Source organism: Ambystoma mexicanum, chromosome 10, assembly GCF_040938575.1.
Source record: "Ambystoma mexicanum isolate Mex_15411 chromosome 10, UKY_AmexF1_1, whole genome shotgun sequence".
NCBI classification, from domain to species: Eukaryota; Metazoa; Chordata; class Amphibia; order Caudata; family Ambystomatidae; genus Ambystoma; species Ambystoma mexicanum.
The window spans coordinates 1,447,190,443-1,447,215,627 of NC_090932.1; the positions used below are offsets into that span (position 1 = coordinate 1,447,190,443).

The following is a 25,185-nucleotide window of genomic DNA, read 5'->3' on the forward strand; positions in this document are numbered from 1 at the left end:
TCAGGGGGGTGTGGGGGAGGGATCAGAGGGGCATTGTCAAATTCATTGAAGTTGAGCATCTTAGCAATGTGATTCCTCCAATCTGGTTCAGTAACTCCGATAGTGCGAAGTTTGCGGGGTTGGGAACCACACAAGACAGTCCAAAAACGGATGTTATCTTTTTCAATGGCTAATTGGGCAATCTCTTTCCATTTATTGAGGTTGCACCGGATTCAATAGTTGGAAAGCGATTTGCGATATGTCAGTTTAACAGATAATGTGTTCACTAACTGCGCTAGGAGCTAGAGGCCTAAAATGATGGTAAAGTACATTGCTTACAGATGTTCTTAATTCACGTTTTGCTGCTCCTATTACAGGGTAATTTGTTACACGTTTGCCGATCTTTCTATCGCTTCTTTCTGCTGTGCTTTTGTATATACGATGGTCCATCACAGATGCTTGGATCTGGAAAACCATCTTTGTGAATTCTGGGACTATTTCTTCACATTGTGCTTTTGAAGCTAATTTGTAACAACTATTAAAGGATGTAAGTGGCGTACGCGACGCATTAATTGCTTTTTCAATGTTGGTGTCATTCCAACGAATTCGATTGCCTTGTGAGTTAGTGATAATATCACCATAAATGGCTTGTGTAGATCGCAATTTACAGCTGGTTAGGGACGTCAACAATAGACATAAAGGGAGATGGTCGCTTTTGCCCCGAGGAATAATTGCCATGTCTTTGACTAGTTGCAAACCCAGGGCGTTCACAAACATGTAATCAAGAGTCCAGGCCAATTTTCCACTTACTCGTGTGTGAGCCATGGGTGTATCGCCTGGGCAGTACCCGCTCAAAAGCGTCATGCCATACTCATCCAGGAGAGCCAACCACTTATTACCACGGTGGCTAGCAGCACTGGTGGGCCTCATTACGACCCTGGCGGAAAGTTACCGCCAGGGCCGTGACTTTACCGCCATGGTGCTAACTACGTTAACACCATGGCGGTAAGGGGATTTACCGCCCCATTCCGACCTTGGCGGGGCGGTAAATCCCCAATCCCCATTTACCCTTCCCCATTCCCATTTTTGCCCCATAGGGCATAATGGGAGTGGGGAAGGCGTTAATTACGCCACCGTAAATTACGGTGGCGTAATTAACACCAAGTTCCCTTACCGCCATGGATTTTTACACCCGCTAGAAGCAGGTGTAAAATCCGCCATGGCGGAAAGGGAACTCGTGATTGGAGGTAAGGGGTCGGCGCAGCTAACGATGGCGCTAACCCCTTACCGCCAGGGTCGTAATGAGGCCTACTCGGCTCAGAAGAACAATTCTCATACTGGGCTGAACAAGTGAAATTGATTGAGGAGTTAAATTCTCCAACTAATATAATTGGCAGCAAATGTAGGTGATATTTCAATATCAAACTAACTGCGGCTACGTTAGCTTTTGTGTCACCTTTATTAGGAGGGTCATACACGTTTATCAATACCAATCTGTTCGTACAGAGCCGCAACTCAACCGCAAGCACTGCCGGTACGGGGTGTCCAGTCAACTGGTCGAAAAAAAACTGGTCGACTGCAATTTGGTCGACGCAATTTGGTCGAAAACCAAATGGTCGAATTTTTTTTTTTATTTATATATTTATTTTTCGGGTTTTCGTTTAGTAAAAAAAGGGGTTTTTAGAGAAAAAAAGGGGGTTGGGGGGGACCACCCCCAAAAAAAAAAAAAAAAGGTTAAAATAAAAAATAAAAACATTCGACCATTTGGTTTTCGACCAAATTGGTTCGACCATTTGTCTGGTCGACCAATTTTTTTCGACCAAATGTCTGGCAACCCCGGTACGGAACTATGAATTTCCTTTATAGACCAAGGCGAGACAACCGAAATCAGCAATCCACTCCTAGGTCGTTATTTAGGCCCTTTGAGTGCCGCTTTGTGGATAGTTACCCGCCCATCAAAGTCAACTGGATCACTAAGCCATGTCTCTTGCAATACTATAATCGAATAGTTACTTAAATGGCCTATCAATCCGTTATCACTAAAAATGTGTGCAAATCCACGGGTGTTCCAGGACATCACCATATGAATGTTGTCGTGACATATGCTCAAAGTGGTTTTTAAAAGTCGCTGGGAGCCATTGCCAATACCCATTGTCCACATCTTTGATGACTTGCGTTGTAGGTAATGGGTGCGGGCAACCGCAGCCAGCTTCAGCGTTAGCAACAATAGGATTTATATGTGTAGGTTGTGCATTCGAGTTGCATATAGTCCTGGGTTGACAGATCATGCTACATATATGTTGACAACAGGTCTGCCTTTGAGCCGTACCGGGTTGTGGCGTCTTATCAGACTTAGGCAATCTCACTTTAGTGCTTAGTGAGCTAACATTTCAGACTCTATTTCCCGACTTAGTGTTAGGAATTTGAGCAATTGAACTTAAATATCACATTTTAAAGATGGAATCCTTATATGACATAGCATAATCTAACAGAGAGACGAACCTGAAACATATGTTAGAAATGTTGTGCAAACTATGGTCAACTTGATCGACCAACAGAATGTCCTCAGACACTATAACACGAAGAGGGCCAATAATGTGGAACAGATTCAACACTGCAGCACGATTTAAGGGAGGAGCAAGACCGTTTGTGGGTATCGCTTGGAGCTGAATTACTTTAAGCATGTTCACCTCTTCCAGGTACACATGCTCATCTGTTTGGATTACAACTGGTGTTGCTGCCTGTCCTAGTCTAGGTATCCACTTATCAGTCAAACACAACTGGTAAGGCCGCCCATCACAGTGATTACTCATAGTCACCCCATTAGCTGGCTGGAGCAAGCGACACAAAGTTATCACATCGTCGGGAGCTACGCACTTGCAGTTGCCTGCAGGCAGCAAAGATGGAACTGAGATAGTGGAGGCTGGTCTAGAGGCCGCTGAGTCACCTTGAGGTGGACCACTCAGAGCAGTAGTCCCAACACTAGCTTTCTGACTAATCCACAGTCTTTTTGCTTACATGACTGCCTGGGAAACAGCTCGCTTTTTCCGTTTGGTGGTATTGATATTATTAATCAAACATGATTTATCCGACTTATTGTTCGATCAAGAGTTTGTTGTAAAGATGTGTGGAGTCCTTTGAGCCTTAGCAGGTAGGCACAGAACAGGAGACTCAGTGTGAGTGCTTTGATCTTGTACATGGTTCCTGCCTTTATTTTGCTTTTGTGTTATAGGAGTGATTGGAGATCTATTTTATTTTCGAGCTTTTTGCTCTTGTCGATGAGTGTTATAAATAACCGTTCAAAAGCAAGAAACATTTCATCCGAGGTCATGCTATTAGTGCTCAGATTACTATCCTTCCAAGAGGTTTTACAAGGGGAGCTACAGAACTCAGTGGTTTCACTGCCGATATCAAGAGCTGTAGGGTGACAAATAACTCCATCCAAGATGCTACCGTTGGAAAAAGCAGGAGGCAGGGGGGCCACTAGTCATGGGGAGGGAGGAAGAAACTCTGTTAGTGCAGGGACATCCATGGTAGAACAACCTCTACCGTTAACAGAAACCTGGTAAGTAAGGTTCGAGTTTAGGCAGAGGTGATACAGGGTAAGCCGGGGCACACAGAGGGGGAAAGGAATTGTCTAAGGTGGGGCCGAGAAACTCAATATCTATATCACCACTAGTCAGGGTGAGGTCTAAACAGGAGGAGCAAGGGGTGAGGGAGGAAGGGCAAAGGGGCAGAAAGCATGGATTTGGGCATTCATTTTCAGAGTGATGGCTGACGCTGAAACCAGAAGGAGCGTGGGCTCTATGTCAGGGACAGGGGGTATGTCGGACATACTTTTGGAATTTTGTATTATTAGAGTGTCAGTTGACAAGCTTGTTCGAGGTGAGGTGCATAGGTCAACAGTATCAGAAATTGAAGAACTCTTACCTAAGGAGCTGGGTACCAATTCACCAACATTAGCAGGAAGCATAAGATTGCCAATTAACTTTGAGCCAAGGCAGCCTAAAGAAACCTGAGGCTCATTAGTCACTGCTATGGCAGCATTGTCTACATCATCAGAGTTGAGTGGTGACACTTTCTGAAAATAATTAGTCATTTTCCACTTTTGAATTTGTTGGTCTGGCTGAGAAATAATTTTAGTTGGGCAGACTTGGCAGGAGCGCCGCTTCTGCTTATTATCCTCATTTGCATATCCTAATGGCGTACTACCATCTTTTTTCTCTAAGGAGCTTGGTACGTCCAACATACTATCAAGACGTGTGGAACGTATAATATGTGTGAGGTACAGGGGGCACAAAGCTCGTGGGTGCCGGTATTACACACATCACAAATATCACAGTAGTTGCAGTGAAAACAAGGCGCTCAATTTATCAGAAGACAGTAGTTAAATGCACATGCCCAATCCTCACGGTATTCACAGCACACTCTCTCAATGGTGGTAACGCGCTTGCAGTGATCTAGAAAACTACTTGTAGAGCCAAAAGTAGGCAAGATCTCAGCCGGCACAAGCACAGTGCCAAATAACAAACAGACACAAGACTCAAAATCCCTGTGCAGCATTCGCAGAATAGCGACACTTAGAATTGTGACACTAGCCGCGAGAGGTGTTGCAAATAAACTAGATAGGCAGATCAGACAATACCAAAAGTGTTCCTCCCACCCCTCACATCGAACAACAAACAGCTAACAGCCACATTCCAGGCACTTCCGCAGTGCGCACACGCTAATGCGGACGCATGCCTGGTTAAGTAGGCTGCACAAATTTGGGGGGAGGAGCCACAGATGATGATATCTATATGGGCAAATAAAGTAACATTTTGCGTATTAAACACTATTAAACACCATAAAATAGTGATCCTATACTAATGTCCATGAGTATTTAAGTAGTCCGTTGTTTCGCTAAAGCGTACCACAATAGTAGATCCAATTGCAGGACAAAGTCACAGGATTCCAGAGATGGAAAAACAGCGTTCTCCACAGCTAGCAGCCACTTTCCATGCACTTCCGCAGTGCGCGCGCTAGTGTGTGTGCAAGCCTGGTTAAGTAGGCTGCACGAATTTGGGGGGAGGAGCCACAGGTGATGATATCACAATAGTAGATCCAATTGCAGGATGAAGTCACAGGATTCCAGAGATGGACAATCAGCGATTTCCACAGCTAACAGCCACTTTCCAGACACTTCCAGAGTACAAAACAAAGGGGGGTCTGGGAGTCTCTCTACCAGCACGAACACAGCCCATTGACCTGTTCTTGGGTGGATGACCCCTGGGAAAGTCTCAAACAAGTCTTTAGCTCACTGTCCCTTTCACAGAGGAGAACTATCCCTGCATATTAGCAGGGATGTCATTTAGGGGTCGCCAGAGGTCACATCTGCGACCTCTGAGGTCTCCCTTGCGACCTCTAGAAAAAAAAAGAAAAAAAAATTCCTTTTTTTTTTTTTTTTTTTTTGGTATTGCAAGCTCATGGGCTGTGGTCAGCACCATGTGGCTCTTTACTTCTGGAGTGGCTACTGGCTTTCTTGTTAAGGCCCCTTAAAAAAAAGAAGAAAAACAAGAAAAGGAGTGCCACAAGTCTAACACTTTCAGCACTGACCCTAAATAAGAAAGATTAGGAATACCAAATAATGTGTCTTTCTGAAATTCTATACAATACTTGCTAGACTCACCAAAGGTTTATTTCAGGCACACTTCAGAAGGTGAGTCACTGATTTAGTCTGTTCTTAAACGCCTCAACCCAGCCTTTCATCCTTCTGAGGTCGATAAATGAGTACCAACACAGGTTGGGTGATATTGGGTGTATATTTTTTCTATATAAAGTGCTTAAGCGTAAGTGCTATATAATAACACATCATTATCATTTGGTCATGGACGTCTGCTTGCATTCACAGTAATTTGGTAATATGGGCCTATACACACTGATCTTAACGATACATATGGCGATCTATTCTTGTATGAAATCTACATCACATTATAGTGACATCATAACCATATTTTTTGTTGTGTACAATGCTATGTGATAGCACTTCCTGTTTTGTCAATGGGTGAAAGGTCGCATTCCATCGCATCGCGCCATATCACTTCGGGGTGGGGTCAAATGACATCACCAGGGGTCAAGGGTAGTGTGATGTCACTTCCACTGCCCCAGGCATTTTGGTGAAATGAAGTCCCTGCATATCAGTCTTTGTCCTGCCCAGGGGCAGTCCAGTACCGAAATGCTAGGCAATTCTCCTCTGAACAAGAGTACCAACAGCAACCCCAGACACGTTTTTTGACCTAGTCGGGCCTCATCAGTGAGGTGGAGCTGTGCCCCTCTAAGAACAGTGAGCAAGGGGTACACGTCTGGATTCCCCTAGTAACTTAGGGTGAGACCCACATTTACTTAATATGCAAAACAAAGGGGGGTTTGGGAGTCTCTCTACAAGCACAAACAGAGCCCAATGACCTGTTATTGGGTGGATGGCCCCTGGGAGAGTCTCAACCAAGTCTTTAGCTCACTGTCCCTTTCACAGAGGAGAAATAACCCTGCATATTAGTCTTTGTCCTGCCCTGGGGCAGTCCAGCAGCGAAATGCTAGGCAATTCTCCTCTGAACAAGAGTACCAACAGCAACCCCAGACACGTTTTTTGGCCTAGTCGGGCCTCATCAGTGAGGTGGAGCTGTGTCCCTCTAAGAACAGTGAGCAAGGGGTACATGTCTGGATTCCCCTAGTAACTTAGGGTGAGACCCAAATTTACTTAATATGCAAAACAAAGGGGGGTTTGGGAGTCTCTCTACCAGCACAAACAGAGCCCATTGACCTGTTATTGGGTGGATGGCCCCTGGAAGAGTCTCAACCAAGTCTTTAGCTCACTGTCCCTTTCACAGAGGAGAAATAACCCTGCATATCAGTCTTTGTCCTTCCCAGGGGCAGTCCAGCAGCGAAATGCTAGGCAATTCTCCTCTGAACAAGAGTACCAACAGCAACCCCAGACACGTTTTTTGGCCTAGTCGGGCCTCATCAGTGAGGTGGAGCTGTGCCTCTATAAGAACAGTGAGCAAGGGGTCCACGTCTGGATTCCCCTGGTAACTTAGGGTGAGACTCAAAGTTACTTAATATGCAAAACAAAGGGGGGTCTGGGAGTCTCTCTACCAGCACGAACACAGCCCATTGACGTGTTCTTGGGTGGATGGCCCCTAGGAGAGTCTCAACCAAGTCTTTAGCTCACTGTCCCTTTCACAGCATAGCATTTCGGTGCTGGACTGCCCCTGGGCAGGACAAAGACTGATATGCAAGGATATTTCTCCTCTGTGAAAGGGACAGTGAGCTAAGGACTTGGTTGAGACTCTCCCAGAGTGCAAAACAAAGGGGGGTCTGGGAGTCTCTCTACCAGCACGAACACAGCCCATTGACCTGTTCTTGGGTGGATAGCCCCTGGGAGAGTCTCAACCAAGTCTTTAGCTCACTGTCCCTTTCACAGCATAGCATTCCGGTGCTGGACTGCCCCTGGGCAGGACAAAGACTGATATGCAAGGATATTTCTCCTCTGTGAAAGGGACAGTGAGCTAAAGACTTGGTTGAGACTCTCCCAGAGTGCAAAACAAAGGGGGGGTCTTGGAGTCTCTCTACCAGCACGCACACAGCCCATTGACCTGTTCTTGGGTGGATGGCTCCTGGGAGAGTCTCAACCAAGTCTTTAGCTCACTGTCCCTTTCACAGCATAGCATTTCGGTGGAGGACTGCCCCCGGGCAGGACAAAGACTGATATGCAGGGACATTTCTCCTCTGTGAAAGGGACAGTGAGCTAAAGCCTTGGTTGAGAGTCTGCCAGGGGCCATCCACCCAACAACAGGTCAATGTGCTGTGTTTGTGCTGGTAGAGAGACTCCCAGACCCCCCCTTTGTTTTGCACTTCCAGAATACATTGCATGAATAGAATGACTACATTTTGAAAAATACTTTTAGCTGACTACATTTTCCTGACAACATATTCACAATCAACCATTACAATGTCTAGATGATATTTCTTTAAATTTGGGAAATGCTTTCATGTATTTATCTGATGTTTGGATACTCATTCATAGAACATGATATAATGGTTTTATAAATTGCATATGTTATTTCATGAGTTATATTTGTTGATTTTATGTTTTCTTTTTACAATCGCAAAAAACATGTATGAGTGAATGCAAGTGTTGCATAGGTAAAACTATGACAAAGCCTAGAAATCTACTGAGGACGAACAGTATCTCTTTTGTTTCTTGTATTTATTTTTTTACAAACAATCATAGAAATAAAAAAAAGTTACTACCAATTAAGGAAAGTATCTAGAGTATTTAATTAAAACAGGGGTCAGCTAAAAATAGTGTCTTCAATGTTGAGAAACTGCCATTGTCTCTGTTAGAAGCACATGAAGCTACAGTGAGCTGTGTAGTGTTCTAGTCATGTGTCTAATAGCATGCGCCCTGAAGCAAATGGCTTTGCCTCTTGGCGCTCATATAAATTACAATAAATATGCAGTCGTGCTAATAAAATGTGCTCTCCATTGTAGGGGTGTTTACAGCATGTGACTAAGAACCCCATCACACATTTTATTATGTTCTCACGAGGCAATATCTGTCTGAATTGGGGTGTACATCTGAAATATGATGTTAAGCTTAAACATGCAATCACCGTATATTTTTTTTTTAGATATTTTATATGTCATCCTTCTTCTACACTGCGAATTACACATGGCGTCTGTTTACCGACCTGAAGAATAAAATACACAATTGGGTAAGTATTTCCTGATTGCATCACACACTGACTGAATTCATAAACTGGTTTCTGAAGTCCTTCCCGAATGTTGGCAGCGGGGGCACATCTTATCAGGATCCTGCCCCGTGACCCATTTTCCTACTGCCACCAGTCACAAGAAATGACCGAATGGCTTTTGTCTACTGCAGGAACATGGCAATGAACCGTGCAAGCGCAGCCTTTTGTAAAGAGGCGCGCAGCTGAACAGATAATGCCTATGAGCAGGTAACACGCCACACCTGCCAGAGCGCAAGGCAGTAGCCATCCTTGGAAGTTCCCCTCCAGCTCAGAGCCACCCGGAAATTCAATACGAGCATGCGCATTAGATGGAAAGCAGGCGTGGTGTTTGTCTCACAGAGCAGCACTAGTGTATACACACCTTTCTCAGCCAAGATAAACAGCTCGCAAGGATGCGGGTAACTAGGCCTGCATTTCCCCCGCATTAGAGAACCCCACTGTGGTGACATCTGACATCATCATGACTGAATCATCCAGCTGTGTTGAGCGAACACCAACAATGTTATGGAGGCATTAAGCCAGGCATGAAAAAAAAATGTCTAGCTGAAATGTGGGAGTAGAATAAGCCATTTCAGCTAATACGACACACGTGCAATAGCGCCCCCAGGTAGCCATCCCCGAAAATGCACCTCCGGTTAGGAGCCACAGACCAACTGACATTCCCGCCCATTTTTTCTTTGGAATGGAATTGCCATCTTTGTGTGCACCTTGACTTTGCTGATGTGACCGCTATCCCCTTCCCTATATGCAGCTTGGTTTGATTCCTTTATATAAAGTCGTCACAGCTCTGCGCAGCTGCGCTTTGCGCCTATAACCAGTATGCTATCTCTGCATGCGCATGGACTGATATGATATGATTGGTTATTTATAACGTGCTTAATACCCAGAGGTGTCTGAGCTGGGATGCAGGGATCGAACCTGTGTTGCTCCATGTCGTCTTGCTCCCAAGGTGAGCACTTTGCCCCTGAGCCATGCTCCTGAGACTTGAGCAGAATTCCCAGCACTGTGTATACCTTGGTTTCATCCCGTTCTCTGGAATGTGGACCTTTACTTTCAAATCCCACCCTTGTGTGCCTCTGGCCTTTGTCCCTGTAACTCATATTCCCACACATTAACCAAGGTTCAGGGCCTGCAACCCTTGCAAACACCCCATACCCTCCTTCACCTTGCAAGTCCCCTATGTGAATCATGTTCTTGCAGAGGTGATATCCCCGAGGACCGACGTTCAGGGCCTACAACCCTTGCAAAAAAGCCAGGGATATTACCTTGCAAGATCATGATTCACATCGGGAAGGAGTGTATGGCGTGTTTGCAAGGTTTGCAGGCCCTGAACCTCTATCCTTAGGGATGTCAGCTTGCAAGATCATGATTCACATATGGGACTTGCAAGGTGAAGCAGGGGATGGCGTGTTTGCAAGGGTTGCAGGCCCTGATCCTCTGTCCCAAGGGATATCACCTTGCAAGATCATAATTCACATATGGGACTTGCAAGGTGAAGCAGGGGATGGCGTGTTTGCAAGGATTGCAGGACCTGAACCTTTGTCTGCAGGAATATCACCTTGCAAGATCATGATTCTCATAGGGGACTTGCCAGGTGAAGGAGTAGATGGCGTGTTTGCAAGGGTTGCAGGCTCTGAACCTCTGTCCCCAGGGATATCACCTCGCAAGATCATGATTCACATAGGGGACTTGCAAGGTGAAGGAGGGGATGGCGTGTTTGCAAGGGTTGCAGGGCCTGAACCTCTGTCTGCAGGAATATCAACTCGCAAGATCATGATTCACATAGGTGGCTTGCCGGGTGAATGAGAGGATGGTGTGTTTGCAAAGGTTAGAGGCCTCTGTCCCAAGGGATATCACCTCGCAAGATCAGACTTGCAAGGTGAAGGAGGCGATGGTGTGTTTGCAAGGGTTGCAGGACCTGAACCTCTGTCCCCAGGGATATCACCTCGCAAGATCATGATTCACATAGGGGACTTGCAAGGTGAAGGAGGGGATGGCGTGTTTGCAAGGGTTGCAGGGCCTGAACCTCTGTCTGCAGGAATATCAACTCGCAAGATCATGATTCACATAGGTGGCTTGCCGGGTGAATGAGAGGATGGTGTGTTTGCAAGGGTTAGAGGCCTCTGTCCCAAGGGATATCACCTCGCAAGATCAGACTTGCAAGGTGAAGGAGGCGATGGTGTGTTTGCAAGGGTTGCAGGACCTGAACCTCTGTCTGCAGGAATATCACCTCGCAAGATCATGATTCACATAGGGGACTTGCCAGGTGAAGGAGAGGATGGCTTGTTTGCAAGGGTGTAGGCCCTGAACGTAGGTCCTCAGGGATATCACCTCCGCAAGAACATGATTCACATAGGGGACCTGCAAGGTGAAGGAGGGGAAGGCATGTTTGCAAGGATTGCAGGCCCTGAACCTCTGCCTGCAGGAATATCACCTCGTAAGATCATGATTCACATAGGTGGCTTGCCGGGTGAATGAGAGGATGGTGTGTTTGCAAGGGTTAGAGGCCCTGAACCTCTGTCCTCAGGGATATCACCTCACAGGATCATGATTCACATACGGGACTTGCCAGGTGAAGGAGAGGATGGCTTGTTTGCAAGGTTTGCAGGCCCTGAACCTCTGTCCTCAGGGATATCACCTCGCAAGATCATGATTCACATACAGGACTTGCCAGGTGAAGGAGTGGATGGCCTATTTGCAAGGGTTTCAGTCCTTCACCTTGCAAGTCCCTTATGTGAATCATGATCTTGCATCACCCATCACTGTAGTTTGAATCATCATTAACATCCTGGGAGGGGACGCTGACCAATCAGGAGACTCGGAACACAGGTTTTACTGTATGGTACAAGCCTGCGTGCCGAGCGGCCTGGGCAGCCAGCGCCCCCTTCCTTTCTGCTCCCCCTTCACCGCTTAGCACCCATGTAGTTTTCTTCATGGGTACTAAAGGGGTCATTTAAAAGAAATAAAAGGAACAAAAAAAAGAAATGTACCTTTGTTGCGCTGCCTGGCGCCGCACAGTACTACTATCAGCGAAGTCCCTTTTCCATGTTGATGATGTCACTAAACTGACAGCAGCACTGCAGAGTGCTGAGCAGCACAGCAAAGGTAAGTTTCTTTCTTCATTGAAAAAAAACAACCAAATAAAACACCTTTAGCACCCGTTCGCTCTGGCCCTTAACTTGACCGGCGGGCTGTTACCGACAGTGTCGGCCCGCCGCCGAGGTTAACACCGCTTTAGAAATGTGACATGGATTCACCACTTTCGGACACCAGTGAGGGTCCTTGAGTTTCTTAGATATTTCTGGCCAGTTAAACCATCTCTGCACTGCCTGCCGCACCTACTCCACACTCAGGACTACACTAGTAAACTTACTAATGGTTCAGGGTTTAGGACCAGTTTAAATGGCACGTTATTAATGGTTGAAGCTTACAGTGAGAGAGGGTACAGATTCAGCCCTGATGATGGACTCACTCCCAAATGCATTGGCTAACTGTATCTGTTCTCCTCGCTTTTTATGTTTATTTGCATTAAATTATTGACTCATTATTGTTATGAATGTGTTGATATTATTCAGCCTTTTCTAGATTGGTTTGAAGAATGACTTATTAACATTTAAATACAGCACCCTAAAAGGGCTCTTTGACTTCATATGTGAGCACACCGTACCTAGGGAGCTTCTCTGGGTATATCATTGCGAGCTGAACACAGGTGTCAGAGGAGAGCTCTTAACTCACTGAGCTATAATGCCAACATCAGCAATCCTTAAATAGTTAATATTTGAACTATTTGCAAATGCTCTTAATACATGTATATTGTTTTATATCTGTCTGCTTTCCATCATACCCCAGGTTATAATTTTGTTTCTTGGATCTGTGAGCCACAATTCTTTCATTTTTAATTATTCATAAGAAATCAGGTATAATCTAATTTGTTAGTTATTCTTTTATATATGTATTAACATGTAGATGTTATATCATGCTATGTTATGTTAACTTGTCTTATGCCATGCAAAATTACCATTGGCATGGTCTCCTGGCGCTCACATGGCCCTGCAAGAAAGATGGTGGTTTGGGTTAGTGAGGGAAGAGTGATAGGATAGGACCAGAACCTGGAGAAACTGAAGTCTGTGTGTGTTGGCTTGCTGATGAGTTGATTGTGAGCACTGGCTTGTTGTATCCATAGGGGAAAGGTTCAGTGTCTGTGTTGTTTGTTGTATGCAAGTGTTTGTTATGTTGGGTGTGTGTTTGTGTTTAGTTCGTCTAGCCCATATGGTGTGTATAATACTTGGGAGGTATGTTGGAGGGAAGCTGGTTGGTCGGTACATTGGCTACTCTCAGTTCTTCCAAGTATGTCCTCACAGCTCATGCAACTGCAACACAACAGAACCCTCCAATTCTTACAAGTGCAATACATTGGCCTCCCCCACAACCCCTCCAAGCTCAAAGCACTAGCCATTTCCACACATTCCTATAAGTGCAATACATTAGCTGCTCTCTGCCAAGCCCTTCTGTGCGCAGCAAGGATTATTAGACACAAAGTGTGCTTCTGAGTGCTGCAAGATTAAACAGCTAATCTGATGCAGAGCTAAACTTTACAATTCTTTGAAATGTGATGCAAGGCTAATCCTCACAATTTTTTCTAAATGTGACGCATGGCCAATCTTCACAATTCTTCTAAATGTGACAAATGGCTAATCTCTACAATACTTCCTAAATGTGACGCATGGCCAATCTTCACAATTCTTCTAAATGTGACAAATGGCAAATCTCCACAATTCTTTCTAAATGTGACGCATGGCCAATCTTCACAATTCTTCTAAATGCGACAAATGGCTAATCTCCACAATTCTTTCTAAATGTGACGCATGGCCAATCTTCACAATTCTTCTAAATGCGACAAATGGCTAATCTCCACAATTTTTTCTAAATGTGACGCATGGCCAATCTTCACAATTCTTCTAAATGTGACAAAAGGCTAATCTCCGCAATACTTCCTAAATGTGATACATGGCCAATCTTCACAATTCTTCTAAATGCGACAAATGGCTAATCTCCACAATACTTCCTAAATTTGACGCATGGCTGATATTCACAATTTTTCAAAATGTGATGCCTGGCTAATCTTTATGATTCTTCTAAATGTGATGCATGACTAATCTTCACAAGTCCTTCTAAATGTGACACCTAATAATCTTCACAATTCTTCTAAATGTGACGCATGGCTAATCTTCACAATTCTTCTAAATGTGACACATGGCTAATCTTCTCAGTTCTTTCTAAATGTAACTCATGGCTAATCTTCACAATTATTTTGAAATGTGATGCATGGCTAATCTTCACAGTTCTGTCTAAATGTAACGCATGGCTAATCTTTCCAAGTGAAACACTTTGCTTACCCCCAGAGTTCATCTGCACGCAACTCACCACCCACTCCCAAAATGCATACAGGTGCAATACACTTGCCGCCCCAGGAATCATCTCAGTGTGACAATGGCTACCTAAGGAGCACAACAGTGTTTACCAGTGGCCACAAACGCCCCCAGAGTAATGGACAATAAAAGTGCCAGGGTTTAGCTGAACCACAGTAATGGCTGTGCTCCCCGCCCATACCAGCTTACCTGATTTTCACTATAGAGTGTATTGTCAGGTTTCCACAGGCGAACATGGGCAAACAGGGAACTGGAGCTCCTCAGGAGAGCTGCCCTTTGGCTTGTGGCCCTTAGTTGGCTGCCCGAGCAAAGCTGCTCTGGGTGGTCCACTGAAGAAGGGAACTTCTGGTCATGTGCTCACATGCTGCGTGTCCTCCCAGTCACCAGAGAAATGGGCCAACGTGGCCCAAAGCACACAAAGGCCTTCCATGGCCAACACCATTTCTGGTCACGTGCTCACATACATGGATCAATCCCGCACCAATTGGGCAGGCAGTGGGAGGAGAGCGAGGCTAGTGCTCTGTGCGCTCTGGGAACCATTTTTAAATAAAACATGCTGAAAAGCCAAGGGGAAGCAGCATACGCATCCATGCTGCGTGTCCTCCTAGTCACTGGAGAAATGGGCAAACGCGGCCCAAAGCACACAAAGGCCTTCTATGGTCAAAACCGTTTCTGGTCGCGTGTTCACATATGCATTCTTTATGCTTCTTAATAATATATTTATTCTATGACCTCAACATTTTTCATGATATTTAATTTATTTTCATCCTGTGTTTGTAACAAACATGGCATTATGTTGTTTGGTTATCACATTTCAAAGGTCCCTACACATACATCGCTGTATACCATAACACTGACACACTCATCTACCCAACCTTAACCACAACATGCCTATCCTTACGGTTTTCTCCATCACGTTAAACTCAACATGCTAATCTCTCACATAAATCAACCCCCACCCGTAATCTCGGAACAAAATCTCCATGCATTAATATCGATATGAGCAGAACTGAATAAACACACCATACATCACTTGCCTCCAAATGTGCTACAAATGGAGGTGGCCTCTAAAACTGATATGGAGGAAGTGACGGTGAGGTTGGACAATTCTGTCACGTCGAGATTATGGTGTGGAGATTTAATCTCATGATTGAGGCATGGTCAGATTTTAGAGGGAGTTTAGCATGTTGAGATTGGTGTACCATTGTTTGGCAGACTATCTAGTCTACATTTTGGTCGACAACATTTGGTCAATACAACCAAATATACAGACATATATGCATATGTATATGTATATGTATATGTATGTATGGGGCTAGAGGAGTAGGGTGGTGTTGGGGCTAGGGTAAAAGAGGGTGTGGGATAGGGAGATGGAGCATGGGTGTAACCCCATATTATAAAATCTACACTTTCAGGTCGCCAAAATTTAGTCGACCAAAATGAAGACTACCAAGTCATAGATAGTCTGTCAAACTATTGGTCTGGAGGTTTTTGTGTCGAGAGTGTGGTAATGGGAAATGTTTTTAATTTTTGTTAGGGGAGATTATGACCTACAACCGAAGAGAAACCAAAATATCGTCACTTTTTTTAGCATCCTGTTGGCCATGTTGTGTCGGTGAAAACAAATCTAACCAACTCCTTATCAAAATATATATTTATGCATTTCTGCAGGAATCAACATACCCAGGCCTTCTAAGCCGAATGGCAATTGTTTTGTCAAGGTAATTTTTTTATTTATATCAATATGACATTTGATACAAATTGAATGTATTTAGGAAACATACAAGTAACAGAAAAACAAACCTTATAAATGTGGAGCCAGGGGTATTTTCCTCTGGCCCGCCAGCAGGCCCCCTACCACCTGGCCAGAGGGTGACCACTGCATCCTTCCTTCCTCCGCCAACCCAGACCAGTTGAAAGAGAGAGACGTAATGTAAGATAGGCAACCTGCAATAAAGAAGCAAACAGGATTGTGCCACCACTCTGATTGCCCTACCGGTGAACTATCGCCCCCGCGGTGTCCCAGTCTGTGGAAGCAAGAGTTTTTAGTTCGGCTTTGAGACCATTTAGTGCATCATCTGAAATAACACTTGACACCCTAAACTGATTTAAGGACTCCCTACGAGGGGTCGGCTATTGTTTACCGGACATGAAGATAACAACAATATAGAGATATTTGCTTTTTTTCCCAAACAGAAGCCTGCTAGGTGAGGCCGCACTAGCACAAACCCTAACTGGGTCTCTCAATTCAGCTTTCAATCCACTCAAGCCTCTGATACATTATATGGGGTGCTATTACTTATATTCGTAGTATTCCTCTGGTACGTCCCTTAATATAGTGCTGCGAAGGGAACACTTGGGGCAGGCACTATGGGTAATGCAAAACTGAGTAAGAGCTGATTACATTAATGAACTCATATGCTTGGCTTGTATAGCCCCGCTAACCTGCCTGATGGACCTCAGATGGATGTGACCAGTAATGCCATATCAAAGCAAACTCATTTGAGTGAACATAGCCTTAAATTTGGTCTCTGTAGCAGCAAAAGATCACCCCTGCATATATGACATAATAGGATGTGGCATTTGTAACGCACAGGTACACAAGTGTTTCTAGGCATGTCAAGACAAGGAGGGGGAACAAGGGAGGACAAAATAGCGATCTTACTAGGCCTTGTATCATACAGATTGCACAAGGGCGGCGAAGAGGGAAGGGGAGAAGTGACAGGGGGAGGGGGAAGTGCAGTTAACTCACAAGTGCAGCCAGCCGGTGGCTCATACGTTCAGTGAGAAGGGGCTGTAGGGTTGCAGATACAGACCCTTAAGTGCTGGGGAGCCCGGAGGCAGCACAGGAGCCTGGGCCTGTGTTCAGAGGGTGACCAGGTGACTAGTGCGTGGATCAGTCAGGTGCATCAGAAGAGAGTAAGAGAGCAAGCGGAAGCGAAAAGGAAGGTCTTGAGTTGCTTCTGAAACCAGAGGTGGTTCTGCTCAAGTTTGAGAGAGGCAGGGAGGCTGTTCCAGAGGGAGGCCCCAGCCAAGCAGATAGATCTGCCCCAAACTCTCTGCTTGGAGAAGCGTCTGACCCTCAGAGTTGGAGGTGGATGAGCCGAGGGCTCGAGAAGGAAGATGTTTTGGTAGAAAAAGTTAGAAGTGGAGCAGCCCTAGGCCCCAGAAAGACTTGTGGACAATGCAGCGGGTCTTGAAGTTGATCCATGCAGTCACGGGGATCCAGAGAATAGATGTCAGAGCTGGAGATGTACGAGCCTGGGCTTGAGGCCAAGAGCAAGTCTTGCAGTCCTGTTCTGGATAAGTTGTAAAGGTCGAAGAGTAGAGGCAGGAAGATTATGAAAGAGGCTGCTGCACTAGTCCAGCCTAGAGAGGACCAAAGCTCTGGAGACAGTGAGCTTCTGGGGGAAAGTGAGAAAATGAAAAACACCTCTAAGGAGGTGCAGCCGATAGTTTGACTTCTTAGCCACGTCAGAGATGTGATTCGTATACGCTACAGCATAGTAACACAATATACAAGCAAGAACCTCTTCCTCTAATGGATGCAGCACACTGGGGTTTCTCCAGTCACGTCCTTGTAGTATTTATCTGGGGCCCAGCCTTTATTCGCTTATCCCCGTCTCCTGTCTTGCCCCTCCCCCTGGGATTTGCCTCTTCCTCAGCCGCCGGATCTGCTGCAAGCCACAGTTCTTTATCTGGTGGTCACACAGTCTCTAGGAGACAGTCTCAGCAATGGGACCTTATGCTCCTTCACAGTACTGAGCCGGCCCCACTAACCACACACAGCGCGTCATTCCAGGTTATCAAAGCATTAGAATGTGATGCACGGGTGTAGCTCGCTACTCGCTCACTCCCAGTCACCGGCTCCAGATTACTTGTGTCCCACTTCTAACTAGCAGAGATGGTCAATCTTCCACTCTTCCTGTCACACACGACTCGGCAACATCAGAGTTCCCGGCAGCCACTAGTGGCCGCTCGATTGAACATTTGGCCTTGGTTGGGGCGGGGAGGAGGGGGTAGGGCACCATGGCAAGGGCCTTCCTCAGCCCATGTTGTACTCCTTGATCCTCGGCTTTCTGACTCTGACCCCCCTTAATGGTTCTCTCCTCACAAACTGTTGCTGGCCAGTGCCATATCCTCTCTCTATGGGGGTGACTCATCCCCCTGCAGCATTCTTAGTATTCCCCCTCTGCAGACCAACCCATCTTCAGCTGGCAATCTCCTTGCCAGCTGCCAGTCCCCTCCCAACAAGGATGAAATAATAATACATCTACAAGCAAACAGATTCAATTGAATGACACCATAATAAAGGGAGCACTGTGCTGTGTGTGTGTGTTTCTTCCTACAGATGCTATAACCTGGTACCCCTTAAAGGTTATGGTCCAGTTGGGCCCTGGGTTACAAGTGGGCATGAAAAATATAAATGTATCTGTCCAACGTTAGTGAAAGATTACCAGTAGGAACACTTCAATAGCACCTTCACCCTGTATATTGTAGTGGCACTAATTCACAGAATGTGCTTATGGTTATAATACTTACATTTTAAAATGGGGGAAAAGGTATATTTTCCAGCACCGCTTAGCTGATTTGTGTACCATCTGAATTCACCCGCGATGACGTGCACCAGCATCATAATAGACTTACTGAGAAGTTTAATTGCTTTGATCTCTAAAGTTTCTGCCAAATTTTGCAAAAGATCCCACATAGTATTACATCTGTCATAACTACACACATACGCACATGCAATCAATCCTGACTCACAATATAGATCGATTGCACAACATCACTGAATGACATACATATCAAATATGTCAAATGTCCTTCTCAGACTCATGGATCACTCCTACAATAGAGCCATATAGAGAACAATAATATCACAACCACAGGATGATTATGCTGTCTTCATTTTCATATGAAGCCCATGCCTGTGCATTGTTTTCAGAATCATAAAGTGTCAGCAATGTTTCTACTCAGAGGATTAGGCTTTCAGCCTTCTTCAGGACTTACTTGCAGGGATTGCTTAAACATCTTATTAATGTTAATGATTCAAAGGATGGTATTTTTCAATCTTCACTGGGAATCAGCGATTTGCATACATAATGCGTTGGTGGCGATGGAGGATTGCTTAGGCTCATTATTGGGACATCTTAAGTGCAACATCCATATCTCTTTAGTTCCTTGAGAGATATGTTCTTTCAGCTGAGGAGCTCTTGAGAATCATTCTAGTCTTGTGCTACTAATCAATTTAAGAGACATTGGGCCTCATTCTGACCCTGCCGGTCCGGAAACAAGGGTGCTGGTAAGTTTACCAGCACTGTTGTTCCCGGACCCGGCATATTACAGATCTGCCTGCCAGAGCCACTGTGCCCGACAGGTCTGACCCTGCTAGGCACAGTGGCCACGGTAGTCAGACCTGTCACAGAAGCACTGGCACTGTTAATAACGGTGCCAGTGCTTCCGTGTCCCCATTCCCATAGAGTCCTAGGGGAATAGGGTACCGGCGTAAATATTTACAGGCGCCTGACTTTCCGGGCTGCCGGGGTTGTAGTCTCCAAGTGGCAGCAGGAAGTCAGGCACTGGTAGATATTTATGGGTCTGGCCGCAACTCGCCGCTAGCACCGGCATGGTTACCGCCAGACCCATAATGAGGTTCATTGTCCACATTTTACTGAACTAGGGTGTGAGATTATTTAAAATGTACAGATTACTTAAAGGCATGGTCTAGTAAAAAATTTTATTTAAAAAATAGATAGGCAACATAAAAAAAAAATACTAGCATTCTCTTTTTTAAAACTTCCTATGTAAAATTTTGAGCTATTCAAGCTCAAAATTCGCAAAAGAAAGAACATGGGCGCATCCATTTTGTGAAATGGATGCCCTCCTGTGCTGGCTTTTGCTTTTGCGGCACTAATGAAGGAAAAGCCAGCCAGCTGTAGTAAACAAAAGCTACCGCTGGGTGGCTTTCCCTTCATTAGTGCTGTACGCGGAGGACGGGGACCGGAGACCACAGCAGGAAAGCTGCAGCTGAATCTCGGTAAGTGCTATTTATTTTTTTTTTTAAATAAGCACTAGCTGGGGTTTTTTTTCTAAGTTTTCCAGGCTGGAGGAGCCCGGAAAACTTAGAAATAAAACCACAGCTTTAAAAACGTATTTATGTTTGCGGTCGCTTTTGAAGCGGCCGCAAACATAAATACAACGTTATTGTGTTGGAAAACGCTGCGTTTTTTCTTTCCAAGTTTCTCAGGCTCGGAGAAACTCGGAAAGAAAAACCGCAGCGTTTTCCAACACAACCGCGTTGTGTTTCTGCCAATTAGAATCCTCCCCAGTCTTACTGCCAAAATCAATGTTTCTCTGGGAGCGAATTTCGATCCCCACCCAACAAGAATCCAATAAGACTATTTGAACATGCATATATACATATATATATATATATATATATATATATACACACACACACACCAGACCATATATATTATATGATAAAAACACAGAAATAAAAGAAAATGAATCAGGCATAATCAAGTTCCATTACATGTAAAATGGATTGAAACTTCAAACGCACCGAATTTCCTTGTTCATAAATGTCTCAATCTTTTTTTTCAGTTGTCTGCCTATCATTTTAATGATTCCAGTTTTTGCCATTGGAAATTCCCATGGATGCTACCAGAACTACAGTCAGCCGCACAGGTATTTGGTCATAATATTGAGTCTTAGAAAGTTGAGAAATAATGAGTCATACGTGAATTCCTTTCTCTTATGGTGACACAAAATATGACTGCACACGCACAGTAGGCATGTTTAAGATATGCGAGTTATCTGTGATCAGATCAACGATTGTGAGCCCGCGATGCCTTTGGCAAACATATCCCTTGAACACTCACCTGTACTCAACCTGTTATGACAACTATGTTTAGCGTGTGGTTTCCCTCAGTCTTTTTCCAGGCTTGTTTTGCAAATTGGTTAGCATGAAACATAGCACACCTCATTTAAATATTTTAGCGATGGCGGTAAAAAGAAGTGCACTGCACTTAACATAAACAATGTATTTGCACCACAAATACAATGACTGAAATGTAATGTGGTAGCATGTATGTATTGTTATGTTCATGAGTTATTTCATCTGCATGACTCGTCTTTAAAATGTATATTTGTGCATTACATACGTGTCTTGGCGGTATGAATTCATCGTTGGCCAATGGTTGGCAGAGATATAGATAATCATGAAAAATCACAGTCACTTCCTCTGGAGATGGTATACAGGTGTAGTTACTTCCTGTGCGAAACACATAGTGTGACTTGGTTTGCGAACAGGCGGTCACTTCCTGTGGAGATGCAAAGAAAGCTACTCCCTATGGCAGTGGAAACGTGCTATTGAACAGTCACTTCCTGTGGAGATGAGGACACAGAGACTGGTGCTCTCTGTGATGTCAAGGTGTGAACACGAGCACTGTGACTCCCTGTACTAACGAAGACAGGCATGTACTGCCAAAATACCCACATGAACGCAAATACTTCTTATAGTGGCATTCTCTCTGAGAAAAATACCCAATATCACCTGTCTTGAGACAAGTTGCTCCACTAATCTCCAAAGAAAATCGAGCCAAGTTAGTAAGGGCAGTTATCTTGCCACGACTGGATTACTGCAACGCGTTACTGGGGGTGCCAGTAAAGAAGATGTCTTAAGATTGCAGAAAATTCAGAATGCCTCGGTGCGAATAATTTATGGCCTGAAAAGGCACAAACCCACTTCTTCTGCCAGAAAGGAATTACACTGGCTCCCAATAGCAGCCAGGATTTTGTTTAAAATGCTGACCCTGTGCCATAAATGTATGTATGGGACTGCCCCGTCTTACTTAAGGGACAAAATCACCATATATCAACCGACAAAAAACCTCCGCTCCACCTCCTCCTGGCTTTTACAGGTGGTAAGGACTAAGAGAGCTTGTGGAAATGGACGTTCCTTCCCAGTGCTCGCATGGAACAATTTACCGCTGGGTCTCAGAGAACAAAGTAATCTTCTGGCCTTTCGAAAACTGCTGAAAACGATGATTTTTAATTAAACTTCGGCTCAACTTCACTGAACGTCTTTTCTGCTTGTGAAGGAGCGCTTAGATGCCCGAGGGCTTTGGCGCTATAGTAAGTGTTGTAACATAACATAACATTGCATTTTACCAGCGGAATGAGGTCCTCTGTTAACGCAGGAAGTCACTTCCGGTGTAGATGCAGCTACAGAGAGGGATACTTGGTAGCCTGGTGAAGAAACGAACACCATCACTTGCTGTACAAACAAAGACAGTCTCTTCCTGTGACGATAAGGACACAGTGAAGCATGCTCTCTGGGATGTTAAGGTGTGAAAATACCCACATTGTGGTGTAAAGAGTGTTCAGTGTATGTTTTACTGGTTTCATCAGAACTATTTTGGCCATTTGGGTGAGGAGAGATCTCATTGTGGCAGTGGCACGGGCAATTACTTGAATGTCTTTACCCATTCTGTGTGTCCAGACAGCAGAGGCTTGGGGGTTGTCACTCTTTGGTTAAATTTAAAGAGCCTCCAATGGATCCACTCTATCCCCATCATGCTTAACACAGTAATGCAATCATTGTGCCACCTGGTGCTAGGTAGATTCCCAAGTACTCAGGTCCATCTCAGCATCCGTGTTCTTCGTTGGTTCTCGGTGGACATCGGCTGCCCAACCAGCACAGTGTCAAAACCAGATGTGGGTGGCATTACAGATGTGGCACAAACACCCGAATTAGATACCAACCTGGTCCCATCAAACAGACATTTTTGAAGATGGTAACTCTGGAATTGTACCAAGTGCCTGATCAACGTTATGGTTTCTAAACACTTTACTTTTGCAAACTCGTGATATTCTCAGCTTACTAGTCTTTGGGCAATGATCTCCGGATTTCCTTTGTCTGCAGACCAATCAGAGCTAATGTCAAATGGAACAGCCTCCAGGGGGTGTGAGTAGAAACGCTCCATTTATGGTCTTGAACTCTTGATTTGCATATCTAACTATGAAAAGGAGGGTTGGGTGAGCCTTATAGCATTCCACCTGAATCATGATTGCAACTATTTGAATATCCATTCTAGTTACTTTGCAGCATTCAAACCCTCTCAGAAAGCAACCTAGACCAAGCTTATAAAGGATTGATTCAACTCAGTTGTGGCTTGGAGACATTTAGACCAGCGCTGAAGCCGACATGTACCTATTGGATTAAATTAGACCAAATCAGTTTACAATGGAAAAAAGCTGAGGGCAGGGTGGTCTTTCATCCTTTCGAGGCAGCCACATTCGTTTTCAATTAATTTTGAGTTTCATCTCCATATGGAATGATTTGGCCTGATTCTGACGCCCATTGTTTAGGGTTTAATCAAATTCATAGTCATTTTCCAGTCCCTCCTTTAAACTATTAGTACTCTGAGGGTCGTGCCACATGGCACAGCTCGCTGCGGATCTCTGTCTGACACCCGCTAGCAACATGCTGAGTCCGCTGATGGCACCATCGACACTCTTGCTCCTCTACCCGTCCTGTGCCTTACCCCCGGCCTAAGCCACTTCACTTCGCCAATCCCATTGCTTCAGGCCGCGTCTTCTCTACGCTGTTATGTCATCATTCTGCGGACTGCCCTATTGTTCCTCTTCACACCACCTCCCTTCTGGGATCCCCTTCCTCCTGATTTGTCTTCTCTCTGAGTGCCTTGCTCCCACTGTCACACGCACATCTCACAGTCATTTTACTGTTACTATGCAGGGACAAAATGGCTCCCCATTGCTGTTTCTGGGCTGATAATAGCTATAAGCACATCGGATGCAGGCAATACTGGCTGGTAACAGTGCAGGCGGCCTGTAACCTGAGCCCTGGGCCATTTCTGCCCTATAAAGCCCAAGTCCTCAAAACGTATTGCTTAGATGAGTACTCCTTTTTGGATTGTATCTAATTCAACTTGTAACCAATAGCACTTGCCCAAATTACTATCTCAAGGGACAGATGTTACCTAAACCTCAATGGCTTGGATTCAACCTATATTACCTAAACCTCAATGGCTTGGATTCAACCTAGGAGCTCATTAGGAGCATGGTGTTAATGATCAAAACAGTTGTTTCTGAGAACATTGAGTATTGTGATCCTCATAGGTGCTTGCGTCCTCACTCTTTTCGTACATGGTGAAAAGGGTCAGCAGGGTAATTGCGGACCCTTCTGTGCATTTATTCTATCTTGGGAATGCTGCTGTCTCATGGTATATGTCTGATTTGAACACCCTCAACTCCATCTACTCAACGATGCAATCTTCGATGGCAGAAAACTGGCTATGCCTCAACAGTGAGAAGACCGAACTTCTGCTAATTGGATCCCGTCCACCCTGGGCAAATTGGACAAGCAATATGGCTCCTTCACCGTGGATAACATCCCTATCGCTGTCTCTCAAGCCATTAAGACCCTTGGCGTATATCTGGAAACTAACCTGACTATGAATAGGCAGGATAATGCCATAGCATCTTCCTCTGCATACCACTCTAAACTCCTTAATGCAGTCACACCTTTCGTATACCAACAGAACTGTCTCACCATTGCTAGGGCAATAATTGGGTCAAGATTGGACTACTGTAGTACCCTCTTTGTAGGGACATCCCGGAGGAATCTTGCCAAACTTCAACTAGCTCAAAACAATGCCCTTGGGGCTACAACAGGTATCTCATGAAGGGACCACATCTCTGAGATCAGGAGGCAGGTCCACTGGCTTCCCATCAAGGAAAGGATTATTTTCAAAACCCTTTCTCCGATGCACAAAAGTGTCAATGACTTGGCACCCCCCCTTACCTAGTGCAAAGGATCTCCAAACCCACTACATCCAAGCCAGCCAGAGAGGCATACTCCAACAGGATCACTGTACCCAAAACCTGCAGAGTTCGAGCGGGTGGCACCAGCTTCCCAACTATGGCTGCCATCTCTTGGAACACTCTCCCCTCTCACA

At 45.0% G+C, this 25,185-nt stretch overlaps 1 protein-coding gene across 1 annotated transcript in view; it reads left to right on the forward strand.

Moving 5' to 3' along the window:
• Positions 1 to 25,185, forward strand: part of TMEM116 (transmembrane protein 116) — a 378,731-nt gene that overhangs the window by 326,538 nt on the left and 27,008 nt on the right. The window contains exons 5-7 of the mRNA XM_069619504.1: positions 8,649 to 8,732; positions 15,872 to 15,921; positions 20,807 to 20,890. Coding sequence (XP_069475605.1) covers positions 8,649 to 8,732; positions 15,872 to 15,921; positions 20,807 to 20,890 — 218 coding nt within the window. The remainder of the gene's footprint in view (positions 1 to 8,648; positions 8,733 to 15,871; positions 15,922 to 20,806; positions 20,891 to 25,185) is intronic.